This window comes from Planococcus citri, chromosome 4, assembly GCF_950023065.1.
Source record: "Planococcus citri chromosome 4, ihPlaCitr1.1, whole genome shotgun sequence".
NCBI classification, from domain to species: domain Eukaryota; kingdom Metazoa; phylum Arthropoda; class Insecta; order Hemiptera; family Pseudococcidae; genus Planococcus; species Planococcus citri.
In genome coordinates this window covers 36071200-36095782 of record NC_088680.1, presented here as the reverse complement: position 1 = coordinate 36095782, position 24583 = coordinate 36071200, and the positions used below count along the sequence as shown (strand labels likewise).

The following is a 24583-nucleotide window of genomic DNA, read 5'->3' as shown; positions in this document are numbered from 1 at the left end:
AATATTTCTTCAACAAATCTTGATAGTATGATCAATATAATCTCACCTCAGACATTTACCATCAACTTGAGAATTGATTTTTCTGAATTTATCATTTCAATTCATAGGTTCTTAGAAAGATGCCCGATTTTCATAAAATTTCCGACGACTTTTATATCAATATTATCAATAAAATTTTGAATTGAATTCGGAATTTGGAAACAAACATAAACATAGCCAATTATTTTTGCATATTGCTCAGCATTTTAAAAATCTACTTGCTGATTGGCTTATAGCTAAAATACTACTCACTGATCGGATAATGTATTATTGATGAAAGTACGACGTCGACAGTGAAAAAGTGGTTACAATAGAGTTTCGCGCAAAAACTCTAAAATTACCTCGAATTTTTCTTTTTCGATATTTTTTAGCTGCATTTTTTTTAAACATAAGCACATGTAATCACGCCCCTAACCACCACCACCCCCCTTAAAAAACTGTGGTTATTGGAATGTGGTGTCCTGTTTGCATTTTTATTACAAATCAAAAATTCTGTTGTAATTAGGTATGTATGTAGTATGTACTTCATACTCTTCAAAGCTTTGATTATTTGAGACTGAAATTTCTGAATAACACAATAAGATTTTAACTAATTCTTGAAAATACTTCTACAAATATAACTTTATGTAATACTATTATTTTACTAGTTTCAAGTCACATACGTTATTTTTGTTTTACGAGTATTACCGTTGAATATAATCGTTGAAATGAAGTCTCATCGAGTTTTTATTCGTCTTAGACGATTTTGCGTTTTTAAATAATTTTCAATAGTAAACTTTTATTGATTCGGTCGCTTATAAAGCTTGAAAAGTTACTTAAATTTTAAAAAGTCCTAGGGAAAAATATGGTAGCGAATATCAAGAAGGAAAATAAAATCTCATTCAAATTTCGATTTCGTTCTCAATATCTCAAAACTGCAATAATTATCATTTTTTAGTTTTCTGATGGTATTTTTGCAATAAGTGTCAAACTTGTAATTTTTTTCTCGAAAATGAAAAAAATACCAGTCTAATTTTTTGATACCTATGTTATTAACATGAAATGGACTAATTATGACCAATGCAGGTGTTTTTTGGTGTTTATTACGAAAGCTGTGAGTTGATGTGTGAGACTTGAAATGAATTTGGAGCCAGGCTGGATGATGAATTTGAAAGTTGAGAACGTATATGATTAGAAATATCCTATATAGGTATGTAATTTTATAATTTAATGCTTATACGTATTAATGATACATATTTTCATTGTTAAAATGCATGTGTACTTAGTGTAGAGCAAACGCTTACGGTGTGAAACTAGAAAAGAGATTATTCTGGATAAAATAAATTTTATTCTGAAAAGTACTTGGGAAAAAGATATTTTCTCATCAAGTTTATAATAATCGATAATAAGAAACAAAATAAAGACACTAAAAACAAAAACAAAAAACCAACTAAAACAATCTGTATAAAAATGTTGACAATTCGAGCGTTCTAGCAAAAAATAATGTATAAAATGAACGCCGCGCCGCAAAAAAACTTTTTAAAAAGACAACAAAGTCTCGTCTTCAACAACGAATAAGTGCATTGAAACACATACATATCACAAGTTTTTTCCAAATCTGGAATTTCATTGATAACAATGTCTGAAATTCTATAATATTTTCTCATTTAACTTGAAACAGTAGATATTAAAAACAAAAACAATAAAAACAAAAGTAAAACTCAAATTAAAACAATCTGTAGGTATAAATATTAACAATTTAGGCGTTCGATCCGCCTAACTAATTAAAAATATTACAAAACAAAATGAACCGAACAGGGGAAAAAATGTAACAATAGTAAGATAATTGACGAAGATCTCGTTTTCAATAAAAATAAGGCTACTAAAATTTCACAAGTGTTTTTTCCATACCTGAAATTTTATGGACATGTGTATTTTGCAAATTCTAGATCAACATTGGCAGTGATAAGATCAGTTTTTCGTATAATTTCCTTGCAATTCTAAATCAAGAGATTCCAGCCACCTTCCCCGCCATTTCAGTTTAAAAAAATGAACACCTTATTTTTGACTTTTCTAATTACCTGTAGTCTCGCTATCAGGCACCCAGATCATTACAGAAATCGGATCATCTTTATAAAGTTCCTTGAACTTGTGAATTTCTACTGGATCACGATCGAAAAACCAAGGCAAAACATCCCTAGCAAAATCGTCATCTATATTGAAGTTGTTGCGATCGAACAAATTACAAATCTTTTCAAACTTGTACGCTTTAACATCGTCACAATTTTCAAAATACCAAAACAATATTTCATCCAAAACAGACAACTCTTCGAGCGTTGCTCTCTGACCTTCCGAATCTCTCCAGCAATATTGAAAAATATTTTCAATCGAGAAAGATTTTTTAAACTGCGTTATTTGCTGGCTATCTTGATCGAAACACCACATTAGGAAACCTTCGATATCCTCTATGCGGAATTTCAACCAATCGTACTTGGCTCGAAATGTTTCGAGGGCGTTGTTCTTGTATGTTTTTAACCCTTCGGTATCGAGAATAGAGATGATCGAGGTGATGAATTCGCGAACGCGATTTTCACTCCATTTAAATTGGATCTGAGTCGTCGCGAATGACCACGCGATACGTGTTTTGAGAATATTCGCTTCGTGAGAATCTACATCGAGGTTCGACTCGATAAAGTTGATCGCATCGTTCCAATTATCGATCGAAAGGTCGCTCCAAAGTTTGGATAATACAAGCGTGCAAATGAAATCAGCTTTGGCGTCCGGATCGGGAAAATAATTCAAGATTAGTTTAGCTAATCGTTGGCGATCGTCGACAGATCCGACGAGTAAATAGTAACAATCGATTTGTACTTTGAGCGAATTCGTTAAAAAATTTCTAAATTCTACCACATCTTGGGTACTTGGAAGACACAGGTTGACTAATTCGTGAATCATCGGCGAATCGTTACGTAACACGAATTTATCTACGTTCTCGAATAAGATTTCTTTTCTGAACTCTACACTGGCCGAATACAAAAACGCCAGTAAGAAATTAAAATTCGAAGGCAAAAACTTATCATCTTCCCATCGAGTCCAACATATTTCTGTATGCAAAAATACCACTTTTTTACTCATCGATTGCACAGCTCGTGTTTTGAAATGGGTCGGCGAACAGTTCCACATTTTCACCAGGTATCTTAATCTTTTCGCATGATGAGGTAAGCTTATAGCGAGAAGATCTTCCATCAATTCGACGAACTGCTCGAAAGTCATCGTCTCCACGCCGTAGATCCAACTCAGAAAAGCGAATAGTTCGCAAGATCCTTGTTTCCAGAAATTCCTCACGATATCGACGGGTATTTTCGAAATGACGTAACGTCTCTGCTCGTCGTTCATTTTTAAAAACAACTGCCTTTGAAACTGCGGTTTACGATTAAGTAGCACCAAAACTTTAGAAGTTTGTTCACTGACGCTTAAACGATCCCAGAAATATTCCAAAGCTGGCCACGTATCCACGTTGGGTGTAGTGATCAACAGAGCTTCCAACGATTTCTTCTTCTCCTCCGATAACAAGTTACATATTTGGTGATGCCAGTACTCCTTTAAAAGATCTTTATTGAAAACTTGGTTTAGGAAATCGGTCGAGTTTTCGGCGGCAATTTTCCTGAACTCGTCTTCCAGGCAATATTTACACATGATTTCAAACTTATCAGCGACGCTAAGTCTGGAATTAGACAACATATTCGAAGCGGTTTTCTTGTGATCGATTTTTCCGTTCGGCAACCAATAACAGAAATTCAAATCCTTCCGTTTAATCGCTTCCCTGCTATCGACGCGTCTATTACCGAAGACACTTTGAGCGTAACAACGAGACCATTCGTTCATCTCTTGTTTGGCCGGGTCTATGCATTTTACTACAAGTTCACGAAGTGATCGAGGTAGCGGTAATTTGTCAGCTAATTTCAGTACCTCCGCTACGTCTTTCTCGTTAAAAAAATGTACCGCGCGTTCGGAGTGAAAATATAGATCATCGTCGTGATTACAGTCGTTCACAATAGGATGCCATAAATTTATTGCGATCACGATCGAGGACATCTGCTGTAAGGAGGGTAAGGTTTCGTAAAATCCCACATCCGAATCTTTTTCCATCGCGCATTCGTCACTTTCCGCGTCCAATTCAAGGTGGTCGAATTGTTCGGATAAATTATTGACAGCAGACGTTTCCATTATGATGAATTTATCTGAAAATGGGAAAATTCCTTCCATCAGTTTTCGAAGCACGAATTACATTTTCCATTTATTGTATCTACTGATTACAAAATAATTGTAAGAGGCACATTACAAGTGATGAAGGTCTCAATGCACTATTCAACAGTGCAATTAACGAATGATTTTACAATCGAGGATGCGGTCAGACGAGTAGATGCAAACATCAGAATATCTTCATGATGAGGACATTTATCACCGCCCATCGTGTGTTAGAATAATTTAAATTCGTGATAATAAGTTATTGAATCATCAAACCTTAGTCAACAAACCCCTTTAAACTGAATGAAAATTATGTTTAAAATCAGAGTCTTGTGGGCCATTTTTAATAGCTATTGGGGAAACGAAACCAATTAGTCAAACCCTCTGGTATGCGCTATGGAGAGTTCAGTACCCGAACATCGTTATACAACGACCAAAAAGTGATCTCTGTGTTACATGTCAACAAAACGTCATGTCACTAAGCAAATTGCACGGATTGTCAGAAGCAGAAAAATAATCAAAATTACGCGAATCATTGCAACATTTGACACTAGTACAACAAGAACGAAAATTCTACAACGATTTGATCAACGAGTGTGCTACCGAGTTGAAAAAAGATCCGCGCTACGCTTCCAGTATACATCAATACCAACAACCCTGTTCTTTTCCTGGAAAAATGCATTATGGCTTCGACTTTGCACAGCAGATTTCCTTACCATTTTCATCTCAACAAGTAGGACCAATATATTTTTTGTCTGGATTCAAAATTGGTCTTTTTGGGATTGCACTCGAACCAGTGAAAAAATTTACTTTGTACATCATTCCAGAATCTTGCAACTTTGGCAAGGGTGCAAATACTACAATTTCGTTGTTGGACCATTGTTTGAAAAACTTCCGTTTTGGGGAAAAACACTTCATCTGCACGTACGCAGATAATTGCGCTGCCCAAAATAAGAACAATTACATGGTTCAATACTTGGCTTATCGTGTTGGAAAAAATTTCAACGAATCCTGTCACATCCATTTCCTGCCGGTTGGGCATACGAAATTTATGCCGGATATGTATTTTGGAATATTCAAGCAGAAGTTCAGAAAAAGTGAAGCTTATTCTGTCAAAGATGTGGTCCAAATTGCTGTAGATGATTGCTCGATTTCGAAGGCCATTACACCAGTCGTTGTAGGTAATGAACGCAGTGAATCGTATGTCCCAGTGTTTGACTGGATGAGTTTTTTTACAACAAACAAGGCAAAAAAAATACCTAACATATCGATGTACCAGCATTTTGATGCACTATCCAAAAATAAAGTCCAGTGTCGCAAGGAACTGAATTCTGAAACGATTGCCTCGCATCAAATATTTCCCAACGATTTTGATTCCGAAGCTGTTCCAAACCTAACACCTCCAAAAAAACTTACGGTCATCAGGCGAAAATACCTTCATGAAAAATTCTCTCAATATGTGCCGGAAGAAAGTAAAAATTTGTCACTTTGGAGAAAACCGAAAATAAAAGTTGTTAAGCGTTCCACCAACCCTTCTGTCACGAAAAATCAGCCGAAAACTCCGGCAAAAACTCCGGCGAAAAAATCTATCAAGCGTCCTGCCACCCCTTCCGTTACAGAAAATCCGCCAACGAAGGCTGTTAAGCGTCCTACTACTCGTTCGGTTAGTACTACGCCAAGAAAAACTAGTTCTACTTCTCTGTCTTTTGACAAATATTAGTTTGTAATTTTTTTTTTTTTATAATTAAAATAAATTAATAAGCCAAAACAGGTTCGTTCTACTACTCTGTGTTTTGAGAAATACTAGTTTGTAATTTTTTTTATACATAGCTTTCCATTGAGACATTCCTACATAAGACCTGAAGGGGTTTCAATTGGGTTTTTGACACATAATGATCCAAAAGCAATGTTGGTCGACTACACTTTGGGATTCAATAGCCCCTGTTTATCAACTAGTTGTTGGTACTTTAATTGCCACTACTGGTCAATGCATGTAAGCAAAAAAAATTATTCATCATTTTAAAAAAAAATCATAATTCTTTTTGACAATTCATCTGTTACTTTGTAATTTTTTTTTTTGGTTTTGATTTATGTTTCAGAAAGATTTGACAGAGACTGTCAAAATCCGTTTTGAAGCGGGGGATGGTCAATTTAAATCCCATTCTTGTACATCCAGAATTTAAAACAAGGTTTCCATTTACATATCAAAATTACCTGGATATCAGAAGAAACATTATTATAAGATACCTTCGTACATATGAGGAGTCAGTTATGGCTACCTGTCAGATCTCTGGCAACATCTGCACTGGTATTTATTTAGTTCTTTTTGGAAGTTTTTATGGTGTTTTATGTCACTTGTTTATCACAGGTTCCAAAAAAAAAATCGATTATTATTATTATTATATTTTTGTTTTATTTATTTATTAATATTTATTCAATTAGTTTTTTCCACACCTTTTGAAATTATTTCTATGTACACAGGCTTTTGGCAAATTTTTTCCAACAAAATCAGTACCTGTTGATATCTGTGTGGTGTTGAAAATAAACTGTTTGTCGCGTCTTCTTGTGTAGACATTAGAGGATTGGAAAGTATAGTGTGGATGGTTACTATGCAGCATTCCCTATCTCAAAACTTGGTCTGAATGAGGAATATGAAGTTAGACCATTAATATTAGAAATACACAGTTGCTTTTTTCATGGCTGTCCAATATGTTTTCCAAATCGTACCTCACTAGTATATACAGGATCAATTTTTTTTTGAAAATTAATCTATAATAATATGTAGCTATCTGGTTTTGAAGTTATCAAAATCATAATAAATGTATATATTTTTTATATTGGTTCAAACAGGGGCAATTACAATGGAGTCTAGATACAAAAATACCTTGACAAAAATGGAATACTTGAGAAATCTCCCAAGTCACCCCATTGTAATCGAGATATGAAAATGCGAAATAATCCGAAATAGTACTGAAAATACTCAATCTATGTAAAGTAAATACCTATGTACTTCGAAAATGTCTCATTTTTGAAATCACCGCAATCGCCATAATTGGCCTCTTTATCATACTCATCTACAAAAATAGAAGAAATAACAACACTTTTAATGAGTAAGTTTTTTAAAATTCATTTTTTGTGATTCAGTTTTAAAAAATAATACCAAAACAAATTTTTCGTTTTTTTTTATCAATTAATTTTTTTTTCATGTTCAAGACAGAATTTCAACATCATGGAGGTGACGTCATCGTTTATTAATTGCTGTTTGAGCAGAGGGTGAATTAAAAATTTTTTTTAAACCCACCAATCTCAAAATTTCTCAAGAAACTTGAATTTTTCGTTTTTAGTTACATTAACAAATTGAAAGCAGTAAGTAAATCAATTTTTTCTTTAAAAATTTAATTTTTATTGTGTGTGTTCAAGTACTGGATTCAATATTCCCACTCCATTATTTTTATTTTCAAGTCAACACCAACGAGTCCAAATACACTTTGTGCACCAAGGAGGGGTGCCCAGAAGGGGCCGACCGGATAAAATGAAAGTTGTTTTAATCGCGATTATTCTTTTTTCATTTTTTCTATCTTAGAAAATTCATATTTTGTTGGCAATTTCTTAAATAAATAAATATTTTTCAAATTTCAATTGTGTTTGTGTTCTTTTACTTTATTTCATTTTATTGACATTTTTAAACGTGCTAGGCAAAAAATACGTATTAAATGTTTATAAAAAAATATATAATATCAAAAAAAATTAATGTACGAACAGAGGTAAAATGGTATATGAACCCGAACGCTTCGCGATCTCCACGGAAGCGGGCAGGAAAAAACACTTGGGCTCGGGCGTGTGCTCAAGTTCCCCATATATTTTTCATTGCCATCTTCACAATCGATTTTCATTAAATGATATGAAGTCAAGAAAATTATGTAAAAAAAAAGGATCGTCAACAATGATTAGAAGATCGCTAACAGAAAATCAGTTGAACTGAGATAGAATGACGCCGCGGACCCCCTTCCCCTTCTGATATTTCTCCTCAGCAAAAAAGTGGAAAATTGATTGAATTCTTTATTTAATTCTTGAAAAAACACGACAAAGAAATACAAAAAAGAAGTAAAAAAAAAAAGAGAGAGAAACACTGGTGAGCCAAAAAAGCCACTAGTGGTTTCGGGTACGTTAATCTTACACAAAATGAACAACAAAACACAACGAAAATTCAAAAACAAAAAAAAACATCTTTAATATTATAGAATCAAGAGCACTAATAGAGTAACCAGAATATGAATTATGCTGACCGAAACGAACGTAAAAATCGAGGTACTCTACCTTCCACTAGAAAACAAACGAGAACACGATAAAAATGTATCACAATCGCCTTCTGAAACACTCAAACTCAAACCAACCAGACTCAAACTACATATTCAAATCATATCGCCAATAACATCGTCTCGATAAAGTTGCTTGAATTTCTCAATTTCTTCTTGCTCTCCTTCGAAAAACCACGGTAACGTGTTCTTGATGAAAATTTCATTCTTCAACAAACTATACTGTCGAATGACAGATTCTTCAGGGTCATCACACCGCCCAAACAACTTATCCAACTTGAACCTCTTCACTACTTCAGACCTCTTGAAAAACCAAACTAACATTTTATCGATAGGATGAAACACTTCGGCGGCCTTTTCCTGATCTATTTCTTTCACCAAAATAGAATTCCACGTCATCGAGTCGAAAACTGTCTTGAAAAGGTAATCAATGGAGATGGATCGTTTAAAATGTTTCACTCTTTGTTCATCACCATCGCAACACCAACTCATAAATTCCTCGACAACCTTTCGATCAAATTCAATCCATCGATAACGAGTTGGAAGTCTCTCGAGAGCTTTCATCTTAAACACACTTAGCTCTTCGGGCGTAAGAACTTCATTGATTACTTCGATCATTTTATCCATCTCACTTCGCTTATCTTTTGTCCATAGCTCGCAACAGTAATCTGAAAAAAACCACACGAGACGTTTCTTGAACTTGAACGCTTGTTGGGGAAACGTATCGAGAAGATTATCATCGATAAATGCGACAGTGTGAAGCCATTTACACAGGCAATAAAAAGGACACCCTCGGACAGAAAAGTGTTCGAGAAATTCGCTACAAAACTCGCTTCTAGTGCTTAAATCGGGGCAGTAGTATTCTAAAAAGATATTCAACCTATGCGCAGTATCATCGTGTAAAATATCACAGAAACCATTTTGAATGTAATGTAATTCTCGTACGTATTTTTTAAATTCGACTACATCCTGAGAATCAGGCAGGCATAATTTTAGTAGCTGATCCATCGTCGAAGGATCAACCTTCAGGACTAAATCTTCTACTCGTTCGAATACAAACTTCTTTCTAAACTCTACACTGCAATAAGTCAAATAAGCCAATAAGAAATCGATATTAGAACACAAGTCAGTCCGATAACAAACATGTAATTTAACTATCATATCGATCATGGATTTTTGTAAGGATTGTTTTTTCAAATGATTTGGAGTCTCCTTCCAAATATCGACTAGACAAGCGATTTTATCATTATGACTAGGAAGACTTTCGGATAAAAGTTCACGAATTAGTGTACTAAATTGATCGTAAGTGACTAAATTTCTAACATACATCCACGTCAAGTAAGCGTATCGTTCTTGAGCACCTCGTAGCCAAAAATTGGTCGCAATCTCGACTGGAATATTGAACAGCAAGTGGCGTTTCTGGAAATCGTTCATTTTCGAAAACAACTCCTTTTGGAACTCCGGTCTTAGTTTAAGTAGTTTATCAGCAACGGAGATTTGTTCGTTGACGTTCAAACGATCCCAAAAATACTCTATGGCTGACCACGTATCCACGTTGAATGCGGTAATTAGAACAAACTCGATCGGATCGCCCGCATTTTTTGGTAATTTATCAAGCAGATCACAGTTTACACGGCACAGCCAGTAATACACGAGAGAATTTTTACTGAATAATATTCTTTTGGTGAAATACGACGGAAGCGAATCAGCGGATACTTTTCGAATCTCGTCTTCCAAACAATATCTACACATGATTCTAAATCTATCCACTTGGGTCAGTCTAGGATTCGATAACATATTCATAGCACTTTTTCTATCGTCTATTTTCCCATTTGGTAGCCAAACGCAAAACAGCAGGTCACCAATGTCCACGGTACCTTCGCCGCTAGCTCGTCTGGAAGCGAATAAATTTTTTTTATAGAAACGAAGCCAATTATTCATCTCATTTTTCACCTGTTCGAGATATTTCATCGCCAATGATCGGACTGAACCGGGTATCGGTAATGCTCGTAATAACTTTTCAACTTCTTGTTCATCGTCTTGGCAAATGAAATGGCAATTCGAACCACAACCGGTATCTTTTTTCAGACTTATTACTCGTCGCCATAAGGCGATTGCCAGTGCAAAAAAGGTCATATCGTATAAAGTGGGAATAGTTTCGTAAAATACCGGAACAGGGATTTCTTCCAGTTCGATATTTTGTTCGATCGGCTCATCGATGTTGGAAATCGATACAGGTGTACCGATAGATCTTTCTACAGTCAAGCTACCCAAGTGGAGATCGTTATCGGCTGAGCTGCCATCGTTTTCAACGTCTAAGTCGAATTCGAGGTTCCCAAGTTCATCGAATACACTGGCAGACGTTAACATCGTCAGGTATCTGAAAATGGAAACGTTTGCATTCAGTCGATTCCCCAATAACGAAATTATAAAAATATCATGTGCGAGCTGAAAGGAGGTATGAACCTGTGTACTTGAAAAGGGGCGATTTCAGATTGATTACCTATCTAAGAATTTCCTAACTCGTTTAAAACCCCACGATCGAATGAAATTGAGGACAAAAGAATACGTATTGCTGTTCGACATTCCTTCGTGTTGAGTAGAATATTTTCATAATTTCTCAAAATAGAAACAGGTTTCTCGAAAGCATCGAACTTCACAAATTACATAGGTAGCATTTTTTGTTTTTAGAAAAGTGGACGTAACTTGAAAAAGTACATTTCAAAAAAGGTACATAGTGAGAATTGGACCAATTGCCACTAACTATACATATGAAGAGCTCAATTCCAAAATGTGCTTTGTCCAATTTTTTCAAAAATGCGTTTTCAGTGAATTCCGTTAGATGGGACTGTTACGCAGTTAGGTAGGACGTCAGATAGCCGAAAATTCGTTTTTAAACGCACTATCCAGTACATTGAATGCAGAATTTTATGTAAAATTCGTTTTATTCAACACTATTGAACCAACCTACCACTCCAAAATGTGCCAAGTCCAACTGGGTGCAGTAGTTTGTTACCTAACAAAACATTGTACCAGTCCAAAACGTGCTAAATACCACATTTCATCGTGATAATTTTGGAAAATAATCTGTATGCAGTGCCAAAACGTGCTTAGTCCCATTTTTGGCGACTTCGTACACAGATTGAACAAATAGGTGTCATTTTGAAAAAAAAAAATTGCAGGGAAAATATTCGAAATACTTTACACTACACTGTCTGATATTGAAAATTGACATTAAAACATCTTTGTGTGTTCACGAATTTTGTTTTTGATTTGCCAAAAACAAAAATCTGGGACAAAGCACATTTTGGAATTGAGCTCTTCATATGTACATTTTTTGAAATGTACTTTTTCAAGTTACATTCATTTTTCGTACACGAATTTTGTTTTTGATTTGCCAAAAACAAAAATCTGGGACAAAGCACATTTTGGAATTGAGCTCTTCATATGTACATTTTTTTGAAATGTACTTTTTCAAGTTACATTCATTTTTCTAAAAACAAAAAAAATGCTCTGCATTCGTTTTGCTAACGTGTTCCGAGAAAGACGTTTCTTGCTGTGTAGTTCTCTCTGTACTTGTGTATAGCTATTCGTTTATTTACCTATTGTTGGTTCTCACGCGTTTTTATCTCGTTTTTATGATAAGATAAAAGCAAATATCATCGGATAAACGTTAGTGTGATAAATCCGGCCTCAGCACAGCTGAGCCGGTACCTATCTTCGTATTATGCCTTCCACACCCTCCTCACCAACCACTGGTGCTGACAACAGACCAGTAAAAACGTTCTCAAATGCTGTGAGCCAAGAAATATTTCCTACTAAAGATCAAGCCATCATCTTTCAACACATACCAGGTACAAATGCCACTTATTATGCTGAAAAAATGTCCGCTAAAATAGGTGTTGAAAATATTTTACACTGTGGTGTTATCTCAGAACAAAGGGTAAGAATGTACCTAAAATCAGCTGACCTAGCCAAGCAGTTTCTTGAAACAGATGGTACCTTGGAAATAGATAGAAAAATAATCCGAGCCAGACCATACATGACCAAAAATAAAAAAATTATAATTTCAAATGTACCTCCTCATGTACCACATGATGTTATCCTCAACGTTATAACTGCCCATGGAGCTGTACCTGCAACAAAAATGAACTTTCTTCACCTTACTATGCAGACCAACCTCCGATCAGTTTTATCTGAGAGAAGGTCAGTATTTATCACAGAAGATACTGCAAATAAACTTCCTCCATCTGTTCTAATCAACTATGAAGAGGACCAATATCGGATATTTTTCAATGACACAAAAATCAAATGTTTTATATGCCATGAATTTGGTCACACCTCAAACCAGTGTCAATATAGCTATGAAAATGCTGCAAAGAATTCAGATGCTTCAACAATACAAACAGAAAATAATGATGACTCAAAAGTCTCAAATGTAACCATCTCTGAAATTCCTGAAGATGAATCTAATGAGAATAAACTCACAAAAACAGTTCCAGATAATGAACCTGCAAATAAACCTGAAGAACAAAATGTGAATGTGCAAACTCCATCTGATAATTTTGAACCTAGCCATGAATCTCTTTTCAGTGAGCTCCTAAAACAGACTCAGCCAGTAAACCTGACCAAATCCAGTGAAATTGAGATTCCTAGTACTTCCCAGTCACAAGTTATGAAAAGACCTTTATCAATTTACTCTGAATCTTCAATTTCTTCTATTAATACTGATATTTCTCAAACCCAAAATCCATCCCTAAATCCAAAACAACTTGAAACAAATGAAATCAATCCAACCTTAAAAGTTATAAAGACCAGTGATTCCAAGAAAATGAAAGCTGAAGATGAACCAATTTCCATAAAAGAGCAGCTCAAATCAATAGAAGAAAATTTCAAATTACATGAAAAGGAATATCCAATATCATTTTCGAATTTTCTAGTTATGATGGATATGTTGAAAGGACAAAGTGACCCAATGTCAACAATTACACAATTTACAAATGACATGGATGGTGTAGTGAAAATCTTGAACCAGAATTACCCACATCTTGATACTAGAACTATGAAGACTCGTTTTACCAAGCTCCGAAAGAAGATTTCAAAAGATAATGTCCAGAAAATGGAAACTGATGGTGATTCAACTTCTGAGTAATGGCATCAACCAGACAGAATGTTTTTTTTTTTTTTTTTTTTTACTAAATATTTGAAAAGATGTACTGTTGTAACATGTATGTAATGTCATTTCTTTCTCATACTATAGCTACATGTTTGTTAAATGTCTCCTATGAGCTGTTAAGTATTATTATCTTCTCAATCTTTGTACAAACTAAAGTTATTGAGTAGGTTTTAAGTTCTGTATTCTAGATTATCATATGTTATTAGTTACTATAGTTTATACTGATACTCAGCCTGAAGTTCTTGACCCCCCCCCCCTCATTCTGGAAAATCTAAAAATCACATATCAACTAAAATCATACAAATATGACTTTTTTGATTCAATGGAACATAAATGGCATATATAGTCATTTGAGTGAGCTCAAAACCCTAGTTTACCACCAAAATCCTGAAATAATTGCCCTTCAAGAAACACACTTACGCTCTCACCATAACTTTAGGCTCAAAAATTACTCTTCTTTCCGTTTTGACTTCCCAGGAGGTGATAAAGCTTGTGGTGGCACAGCCATTTATATCAAAAATACAATTACATCATCCCAACTAAATATCTTCTTAGGTAACTTCCAAGCCAATGCTGTAACTATAAATACCCCACACTATAGCATAAAAAACCTCACAATTTGCAATATTTACATTCCCCCTCATCAAAACATAACCTTACAAGAACTAGAAAACCTTCTCATACAATTACCTAAACCATACATTGTACTTGGTGATTTTAATGCTCATTCAAAAATTTGGGGATCAAATTCAAACAATAATCGAGGCAATGTTATAGAGAAATTCTTATCAAAAAATGATATTTTTCTCTTAGGAAGAAATAACTCTTGCTTCTCAGTTTTTACTATTTATTAGTGCAAAGCTTTTCAAACACCAAGTGTTCATCATCAGGCTTAAATCACTATTGAACAAAATAACCAAGTCTACAAGCTTATATACTAGTGTACAAGGGTGTGGTAGTTTAACAGTACAAGGGTGTGGCAGTACAAGGGTGTGGTCATGTGGAAGAGGGTGTGGTTGTAGGTGAGGATGTGGTAGGAGTCATGTCTTCAAGTTTGGTTTTAATAACAGAAAGTAGGATATTTTCTAAGGGTTTTAAGTCATTATTTAGTAAATTTGTTTTGTTTTTCATCATGGCTATTGCTTCCCTAATGTTTAATTGAGATGGTTTATCTATTTTTTGTATGAGGTTCAGGTTTTCAAAGGAAGTAGTGTGGTTGGTGGCAATGAGATGATCTGAGAGAGCAGACTTATTTTCATATTTGTATTTAGCATAATAAAGATGTTCCTTGAACCTCTTTTTGATGTTTCTTTTGGTTTGACCTATATAAATTCCTTGGCAATCTTTACATTTGATTTTGTAGATGCCACTACAGTCTTCAGGTTTGTCTTTGTCTTTAGTGTTACCAAGAAGGTTTTTAATTTTGTTATCATTGGTGAAAATGGGTTGTATGTTGTGTTTTCTGAAGACTGTTTTCATTTTATTTGTGAGAGGGGGATAGTAACTGATCCTAACTCTTTTGACATCATCTTTTTCAGCAATAAAGGTTGTGGCATCTCTGATTAGTTTTTTGTTTTCATGTTTTCTTATAAGTTTTTGGATAGATGTTTTTGTGTAGCCAAGGTTGGAAGCAATAGACATGATGTTTTTTATTTCTTTATTTTGGTTATTTTTATTTAGGGGGAGATTTAAACACCTGTGTATCATGCTGTTGAAAGCAGCAAATTTTTGGTTCCAAGGCTGGAAAGAGTCTGAAGGAATGTAGTTATTGGTGTGGGTGGGTTTTCTATAGATATCAAATTCAAGATGGTCAGAATGTCTAATGATTAACATGTCCAGAAAAGGGAGTTTGTTTTGTTGTTCAAGCTCATAAGTGAATTTGATGGTAGGATAGAGACTATTTAAAGCATTGAGGAATTCCTCAATGTTGAAGTCTTCAGGAATGATACACAGGATGTCATCAACATATCTAAACCATGCTTTGGGAAAGTTTTTATTGTTCTTTTTGAATTTTGTCTCAAGGTGGCTCATGAAAAAATTTGCCAAAAAGGGAGATAAGGGGTTGCCCATAGCTGTGCCTCCTGTTTGTTTGTAGTAAGTTCCATTTATTTGGAAAATGTTTTGGGAAGTGCATAATTTTATAGTATTCATATAATGGGTTATTTCTTTTTTGTTGATATTTTGTTCTTTTAGCCAGTTTTCTATCATTTCTAAAGTCTCAGGAATAGGCACACTGGGGAAAAGATTTTGTACATCAAAAGATATGAGCCTGTCTGTGTCATTAATAGTAATCCCTTGCAGTTTTTCTGCAAGTTCATAATTATTTTTAACTTGAAGAGTTTCAGGAAAAGGAAGGTTTTGGAGGTTACAAAGGAGTTTTTTGGCAATGTTATAGGAAGGAGAGTTGATATTGGCCACAATTGGTCTCATAGGATAGTTAGGTTTATGGATCTTGGGAAGACAGTACATTTTAGGAACTTTAGGATTGGAAGGAAAAGGAGTGTTATTAAGGAAGGGAGTAGTTTTCACCAAACTTTTCACTTCTTTCACCATTTTATCCACAGGATCACTTTTTAACTTCTCATAAGGTCCTTCATTAAGAAGGGTTTCACACTTTTCCAAGTATTCATCTTTCTTCATTATCACTACGGTGTTTCCCTTGTCTGCTTTCATATAGTAGACACCTTTCTGTCTCAAGCTTTTGATGGTGTTGTTGTGGGGATGAAATGGAATTCTTGTTGGTTTATGGGTTTTGATGATGTCTACCACTTCTTTCTTTATGCTGATTTTTGTTTCTGAGGTCTCTCTCCACAATGAAGCATCCACATCAGAAATAATATCTTCAATAGGAGGCCTCATGGGTGGTAAAGAGAATTTTAGACCCTTGTTTAGAAGATCCAATTCTTCTTTGGAGAACACCACATCAGTTAGGTTTTTCACATACACAGTAGTCTCATTAACACCATTACTGTCACTGCCACTGACACTAACAACATTGCTAACACCACTATGGTTACTTTTTTCTTTTAACAGATTTTTCAACTTTTTGTTTTGTGAATTTCTTTTCTTTCTCTTTTTCTCCTCAATGACCTTATGAGAAGTTAAAAAGTGATCCTGTGGATAAAATGGTGAAAGAAGTGAAAAGTTTGGTGAAAACTACTCCCTTCCTTAATAACACTCCTTTTCCTTCCAATCCTAAAGTTCCTAAAATGTACTGTCTTCCCAAGATCCATAAACCTAACTATCCTATGAGACCAATTGTGGCCAATATCAACTCTCCTTCCTATAACATTGCCAAAAAACTCCTTTGTAACCTCCAAAACCTTCCTTTTCCTGAAACTCTTCAAGTTAAAAATAATTATGAACTTGCAGAAAAACTGCAAGGGATTACTATTAATGACACAGACAGGCTCATATCTTTTGATGTACAAAATCTTTTCCCCAGTGTGCCTATTCCTGAGACTTTAGAAATGATAGAAAACTGGCTAAAAGAACAAAATATCAACAAAAAAGAAATAACCCATTATATGAATACTATAAAATTATGCACTTCCCAAAACATTTTCCAAATAAATGGAACTTACTACAAACAAACAGGAGGCACAGCTATGGGCAACCCCTTATCTCCCTTTTTGGCAAATTTTTTCATGAGCCACCTTGAGACAAAATTCAAAAAGAACAATAAAAACTTTCCCAAAGCATGGTTTAGATATGTTGATGACATCCTGTGTATCATTCCTGAAGACTTCAACATTGAGGAATTCCTCAATGCTTTAAATAGTCTCTATCCTACCATCAAATTCACTTATGAGCTTGAACAACAAAACAAACTCCCTTTTCTGGACATGTTAATCATTAGACATTCTGACCATCTTGAATTTGATATCTATAGAAAACCCACCCACACCAATAACTACATTCCTTCAGACTCTTTCCAGCCTTGGAACCAAAAATTTGCTGCTTTCAACAGCATGATACACAGGTGTTTAAATCTCCCCCTAAATAAAAATAACCAAAATAAAGAAATAAAAAACATCATGTCTATTGCTTCCAACCTTGGCTACACAAAAACATCTATCCAAAAACTTATAAGAAAACATGAAAACAAAAAACTAATCAGAGATGCCACAACCTTTATTGCTGAAAAAGATGATGTCAAAAGAGTTAGGATCAGTTACTATCCCCCTCTCACAAATAAAATGAAAACAGTCTTCAGAAAACACAACATACAACCCATTTTCACCAATGATAACAAAATTAAAAACCTTCTTGGTAACACTAAAGACAAAGACAAACCTGAAGACTGTAGTGGCATCTACAAAATCAAATGTAAAGATTGCCAAGGAATTTATATAGGTCAAACCAAAAGAAACATCAAAAAGAGGTTCAAGGAACATCTTTATTATGCTAAATACAAATATGAAAATAAGTCTGCTCTCTCAGATCATCTCATTGCCACCAACCACACTACTTCCTTTGAAAACCTGAACCTCATACAAAAAATAGATAAACCATCTCAATTAAACATTAGGGAAGCAATAGCCATGATGAAAAACAAAACAAATTTACTAAATAATGACTTAAAACCCTTAGAAAATATCCTACTTTCTGTTATTAAAACCAAACTTGAAGACATGACTCCTACCACATCCTCACCTACAACCACACCCTCTTCCACATGACCACACCCTTGTACTGCCACACCCTTGTACTGTTAAACTACCACACCCTTGTACACTAGTATATAAGCTTGTAGACTTGGTTATTTTGTTCAATAGTGATTTAAGCCTGATGATGAACACTTGGTGTTTGAAAAGCTTTGCACTAATAAATAGTAAAAACTGAGAAGCAAGAGTTATTTCTTCCTAATCTAACAAACTTCTCGCTAAAAGGTTCTTTTTACCTTTGATATTTTTCTCCTCAATTCTTCAAAACCTACTCACTTTAATATATCAAATGGTACTTTCTCAAATATTGATTTGACCTTTTGCTCTCCAAATATTTCACACCTTTTAGACTGGAACCCCCAAGATGATCTTCAACACAGTGATCATTTTCCCATTACCATTTCCATTCCAAATCAAATTCATAATCCCACAAAAGCAAAATTTCCAAAATGGATACTAGATAAGGCAAATTGGTCTCATTTTAATAAAGAAGTGCTTTCATTAGATTTCTCTTGTCAAGACCTTGACTCTATTGTTCAGTACTTCACTGATTCAATCATTCAAGCTGCTATCAAAACCATTCCTAAATCTTCTTCAAAGGTCCCTAAAAAATCTGTACCCTGGTGGTGTCCAGAGTTGAAAATTGCTATTCAAGAAAGAAAAAGATCTTTAAGAAAATTCAAAAAATATCCTTCTACTGACAATCTCATAGACTTTAAGAAAAAAAGAGCAATTGCTCGCCGAACAAATCTATCAAAACAAAGGGATAGTTGGACCAAATTCATGTTGAATATCACTCACAGTACTAGTATAAAAGAAATGTGGACTAAAATAAAAATATTAAAAGGCTGCTATGTCCCATCTGACATTTCATATCTTCTCCACAACAATGACATTATTACTTCATTAGATAACATAACTAACACCATGGCTCAATCTTTTTCTAAAGTCTCAGCAACAAGTTCCTATAGTGAAGCTTTTCAAACAATCAAAAACCAAACTGAAAATTTAGTACTTGATTTTTCATCTGATAACCTTGAACCATATAATGCACCTTTCTCTATAAACGAACTACTGTACTGTTTAAACCACAACATTAAAAATTCATCACCTGGACCAGATGATATTCATCCATATATGCTGAAACATCTTTCTGACACCAGTAAAAATGACTTACTAAACCTCTATAATATAATCTGGTCTTCAGATTCCTTCCCTCAAACATGGAAAACTGCAACTGTCATTCCCATACTTAAACCTGAGAAAAATATTCACCTTCCCTCCAGTTACAGGCCTATTTCTTAAACTTCTGTCCCATGTAAAATTCTAGAAAAAATGGTTATGAAACGTCTTACTTGGTATATTGACTCTACAAATTCCCTCAGTTCTTTTCAAAGTGGCTTTCGGAAAAAAAGATCTACTCTGGACCATCTATTTAGTCTTACACAGGAAATCAATACTGCCTTTCAAAATAAAGAATTTGTACTCTCAGTCTTCTTTGATCTTGAAAAAGCTTTTGACAAAGCATGGAGATACAAAATACTTCAAAAAATACATTCTATAGGGATTCGAGGGCATTTAGCTTACTTTATTCAAAACTTTTTATCAAATCGTACCTTTAGAGTCAGAATTGAAAATACATACTCTGAACTTTTTGATATTGAAAATGGAGTCCCTCAAGGCTCTGTGCTTAGCACCATCCTATTTATACTCCTAATTGATGACATCTGTAGTATTATTCCTCAACCTCTTTCCTTAAGAATTTTTGCAGATGATATAAACATTTCAATACGTTCAAACAACATCAAACTAGCCTCAGAAATTATCCAAAAAACTCTAAATTGTATTGAAAAATGGGCTGAAACAAATGGACTAACATTTTCTGAATCTAAAACTCACTGTATACTTTTTACCAAGAGAAATAAAACCTACCCAGAACCTATCCTTGAATTCAAAGGACATCCTTTAGTTTTTAAACCAACCACTAAATTCCTTGGACTTACTTTTGATAAAAAACTTACTTGGACGCCTCATTTTCTCAACATAAAAGCTCAACTTAACAAACGTCTAAATTTACTAAAAATTGTTAAAAATCCAAAGTATAACCCATCACGCCAACTATTACTTCACTTGTACAAAGCTCTGATACGTAGTAAAATTGAATATGGAAGTCCATGCTTTACAAACCTGTCAAATAAAACTACTAACATTCTCAAAACTGTTCAAAATTCCTCCTTGCGCATCTGCATAGGTGCTCTCTATTCGTCTCCAATTGATAGTATTTATTGTGAAGCTGCAGAGCTTCCTCCTGATTTTAGGATAATTCTCATGACAAACAAATTCTTAACAACTGTTGCAATTAATCCATCTCACCCTCTTCAAAGGTCACTCAATGTCTACAGCTCTCAGCATTTCCTCCATACTTCAGGTCCAATCCCAGAATTTATCAAAAATATGAACAACCTACAAATTGACCTAAAAAACCTAATACATCAACCAATATCTTATCCCCCTTGGTCTCTCAAACCTATACAGATGGAATTCTACTTAAGAAACTACCCAAAACATGATCACTCCCCATTATTAATCAAGAGTCATTATTTAGAACTGTTATCAAACTATACTAAATATAACTTATGCTTCACAGATGGTTCAAAAATTACTAATATTCATACTGGTTATGCTTACTCAATTAATGACAAAGTTCTCAGTTTCAAAATTCACAACTGCGCCTCAATTTTTACTGCTGAACTCACTGCCATAAAACATTGCCTAATAGATATAATTTCCATTCAATCAGAAAATAAAAAATTCTTAATCCAAAGCGACTCACTAAGTTCACTGCTATCCATTCAAAACATTTTTTCTGACCACCCCATAGTCCAAGACATATTTAAGTCCCTTTTTAACCTCCAATATTATGATTACTCAATTAGCTTCATGTATGTTCCCAGCCACATAGGTATCACTGGAAACGAAACTGTTGATAGATTAGCAAAAACAGCCGCTACCCCCTCCCCTCTTACCACTCTCACTCCTGATGACATTAAATCTCTAATCACTCACAACACATTTACTAACTGGCAGAACTTTTGGTCACAACAAACTTCAAACAAACTCTTCCAACATAAAAAAACTACTCTCCCCTGGAAAAATCTAGGCCACCTGAACAGAAAAGAAGAAATCCTGATTACCAGACTAAGAATAGGCCACACAAAAATTACTCATAACCACTTATACCAAAAAGAACCAAAACCCTCATGCCAATTTTGCAGAAACGAACCCATATCCATCCAACACATACTTTTCAACTGTCCCCAACTAAAACAAAACAGACTTACACTACAGATAAAAGAAAACCCACCTACTATCCCTGACGATCCCTCAAAAATACAAAAATTCATCTCCCTAGTAGAAAACATCGGCCTCACAAACCAAATCTAACCCCCCCCCCCCTTTAGGGTGTAATAATCTTGTAATTATAAACACCCCAAAAAAAAAAAAAAAAAAAAAAAAAAAAAAATGCTCTGCATAAGCATGGATGTTATTTGCTTCTATTTGCGATTTTCAACAAGAAAATTTGACCAAAGAACGGAAAAATATGAAAAAATAGGGCAAAAGCAGGACAATTTCTCATATTTTATTTACATAGAAGGAGGGGGGAGTGGTTCAATATTATTGCAATCGATTTTTTTTCACTTGGTACTTGAGAAAATATTTCGATTTCTTTTTCAATTAAAAATTTACAAATGTTTAGATCTTTTCTTCCAAATTTATCATCGCCCTTGAGTGAAAATTTTTAGAAATAGAAATTTCCAAAATAAGGAATAGTTGGGAAATTCAAAAATTTTTAATTCAAAATATGCCTATGAAAAAACAAGCCATTTTTCCAAAAATACCACCTCAATATTTTTCAGAAAGGGGAGTCCCCAATTTTTTTTATGATTAAAAAATACCTAGTAAAAAAGACAAAAGCAGGACAATTTCTCAAATTTATATCTCGAATGAAAGGGGGAATGGTTCAATAATATTTTTTCATCGCTTCAGAAAGCATTTCGATTTCTCCGAAGCACTCCAAGGGCAATTCTTCTGAAGGACAGTGTGTTCGAGCGAACCATGCCTTTTTCACATGTACTTCCTAAGCTACGTTTGTCTTCTACATAGCATTGTCGTTCCATTCCTACATTCCATCACATTCACATCCGTTGAAAGCGTTTTCTCTTTTCTCCCTGCACGTTGTGCACACCCTTCATTCGCCAGCTACAAAGGACAGTGTTCGAGCGAACCATGCCTTTTTCACGTGTTATTTCGTACGTTTGTCTTCTAGCATCCATCCATCCCTACATTCCATCACATCCGTTAAAACCGTTTTCTCTTTTCTCCCTGCACACCCTTCAGTCGCTAACTATCCAGCATTCCATTCCTTTGTTGTCCGTTCGCTCCCTCGGCCATGCTCTCATTCCACTCATCAGCTTGCAGCTTGCCTATGCTGGATATAGTTTTTCAATAAGCATTATTAAAATCACAGTCTCATGTTCGCAATTAATCTCTCCTTTTCAGACCAATTCAGAGTCAAAAATTTACCACTCTCCCCCTACCAAAAAAAAACCATCACAGAACTATAACATTCAGAAAAAAAAAATACGCCGAAAATATCAATACAAAATCAGTTAAAACAATTTCAAAATGATACACCTGGGTAAAAATAACCTACTTTTTCCTAATAGATTCAACATTCAAAAGCAAAAAGTAATTAATTGATCTTCGAAAAGGATGAATTCGCCAATAAAATTTTCAGATCGACTATCGCAACGCATGAAAACCTTTATTAATTTATTTTATTTACGAATTCTGAATTTTAGGCGTTGTTATTCTATAAAATCAATCTTACGATTATAATTCTGTAAAACAACTTTAGTTGGATTACAAACCTTCGGTCCTAACGTTGTTTACATCTCACGTCAACGAATTACACAAATAGAATCATTTCAGAAAAGAATTTCTAACCAATTACAAATATTGTTTGTTTTTTGGTTTCCTGTTATTGAACGACGTTTTTCTAATAACTAATGGCGAAAAAATACGTGAAAAGAAATTAATTTATACTTGAAATGACAGATATTATGAATCGAGAAAATTGAACACGAATTATCGTCATTTTTATGGGTTAAAAATTCATCTGTTGCTTTCAAGTTTTATCGATAGGGAATTTCTTTCTTTCGTATATTACAATTCCCTCCCACACTATGAAGAATAGATTGGCCAACATTGATACAGAACCAATTTCCATTTCTCACGATCAGCTCTTTGGACAATAATCAAGTACCTCTATGTTAACCTATGTATTATGGAAACATACCTGATGAAATTGTTTAATCTACGAATTACGATAAGCAAACAGAACGCGAAAATGATGATGTCAACGAAAGGAAAATACACGTACGTAGAAGTATATAAACTTAATGATCTAACCTCTAATGGGAAAAGTCTGTAATAAAGATGGATAATTACTCTTACATTACACGTACGGCTACGTATTCAGCGTTCGTCAGCCATTATAGGCGATACTTATTACGAAAAATTTCAACATCGATAACAATGAAATGCTGATAAGATAAACGAGTAAAAATAGTTCATTTTGCCGAGTCTCGTGTACAGCATTTTTCATCTAGAATATACGACAAATAATTTATCGATGCGATATTATTCTTTCGTACACATGTTAACTGAGCACGAATACCTAATGTAGTAGAAATAAACCAAAAATTTCAGACCTGCAACGTATCAACAGATTTTTCAACAGTCAACGAATATGTACATAATTACATGCGTATGTAGCTTAGCTTAGCTACATATTGATTGAGAGATTAGGGCTCATCGTGCTGCCATGCTTTACAATCATACAAAACCATGCGCTGATTAACTTCAAATTAAACACGTAACTATATTATTCGGATTTAACGCTGACGCAATGGAGATTAAATCTTCGAATTATGAGCTACCGCTATATAGTATAATATACGAGAATTCCAGAACCTTAATTTGGTAAATTGTGTAATGAACAAACTGACCATTTACACGTGATCAATTAACAATAGAGTTTGGAATATTCGACAGATAATAAAAACTAGAGACAAAGTATATAGTTCAACACGAGA

The 24583-nt window shown here is 34.4% G+C and overlaps 2 protein-coding genes across 7 annotated transcripts in view; both read right to left on the bottom strand.

Annotated features, from left to right (window-relative positions):
* LOC135845683 (uncharacterized) overlaps window positions 1-24583 on the bottom strand; it is a 93827-nt gene that overhangs the window by 61872 nt on the left and 7372 nt on the right. The gene's annotated exons all lie outside the window — the stretch shown is intronic.
* Window positions 1466-24568, bottom strand: LOC135845686 (uncharacterized). Of its 2 annotated transcripts, none has more exons than XM_065364461.1 (2): window positions 23785-24568; window positions 1466-4259 (listed from the first exon to the last, which is right to left on the bottom strand). In XM_065364461.1, the coding sequence occupies exon 2, from the start codon at window positions 4243-4245 to the stop codon at window positions 2092-2094; it is 2154 nt and encodes a 717-aa protein (XP_065220533.1). In that variant the 5' UTR covers window positions 4246-4259; window positions 23785-24568; the 3' UTR covers window positions 1466-2091. The 2 variants fall into 2 exon arrangements, with proteins under 2 accessions (XP_065220533.1, XP_065220534.1); XM_065364462.1 differs by lacking the exon at window positions 23785-24568 and adding an exon at window positions 9910-10033.

Excerpts from the sequence above, each read along its gene's own strand:
- LOC135845686 (XM_065364461.1), bottom strand. The coding sequence starts at position 4,245 with ATGGAAACGTCTGCTGTCAATAATTTATCCGAACAATTCGACCACCTT.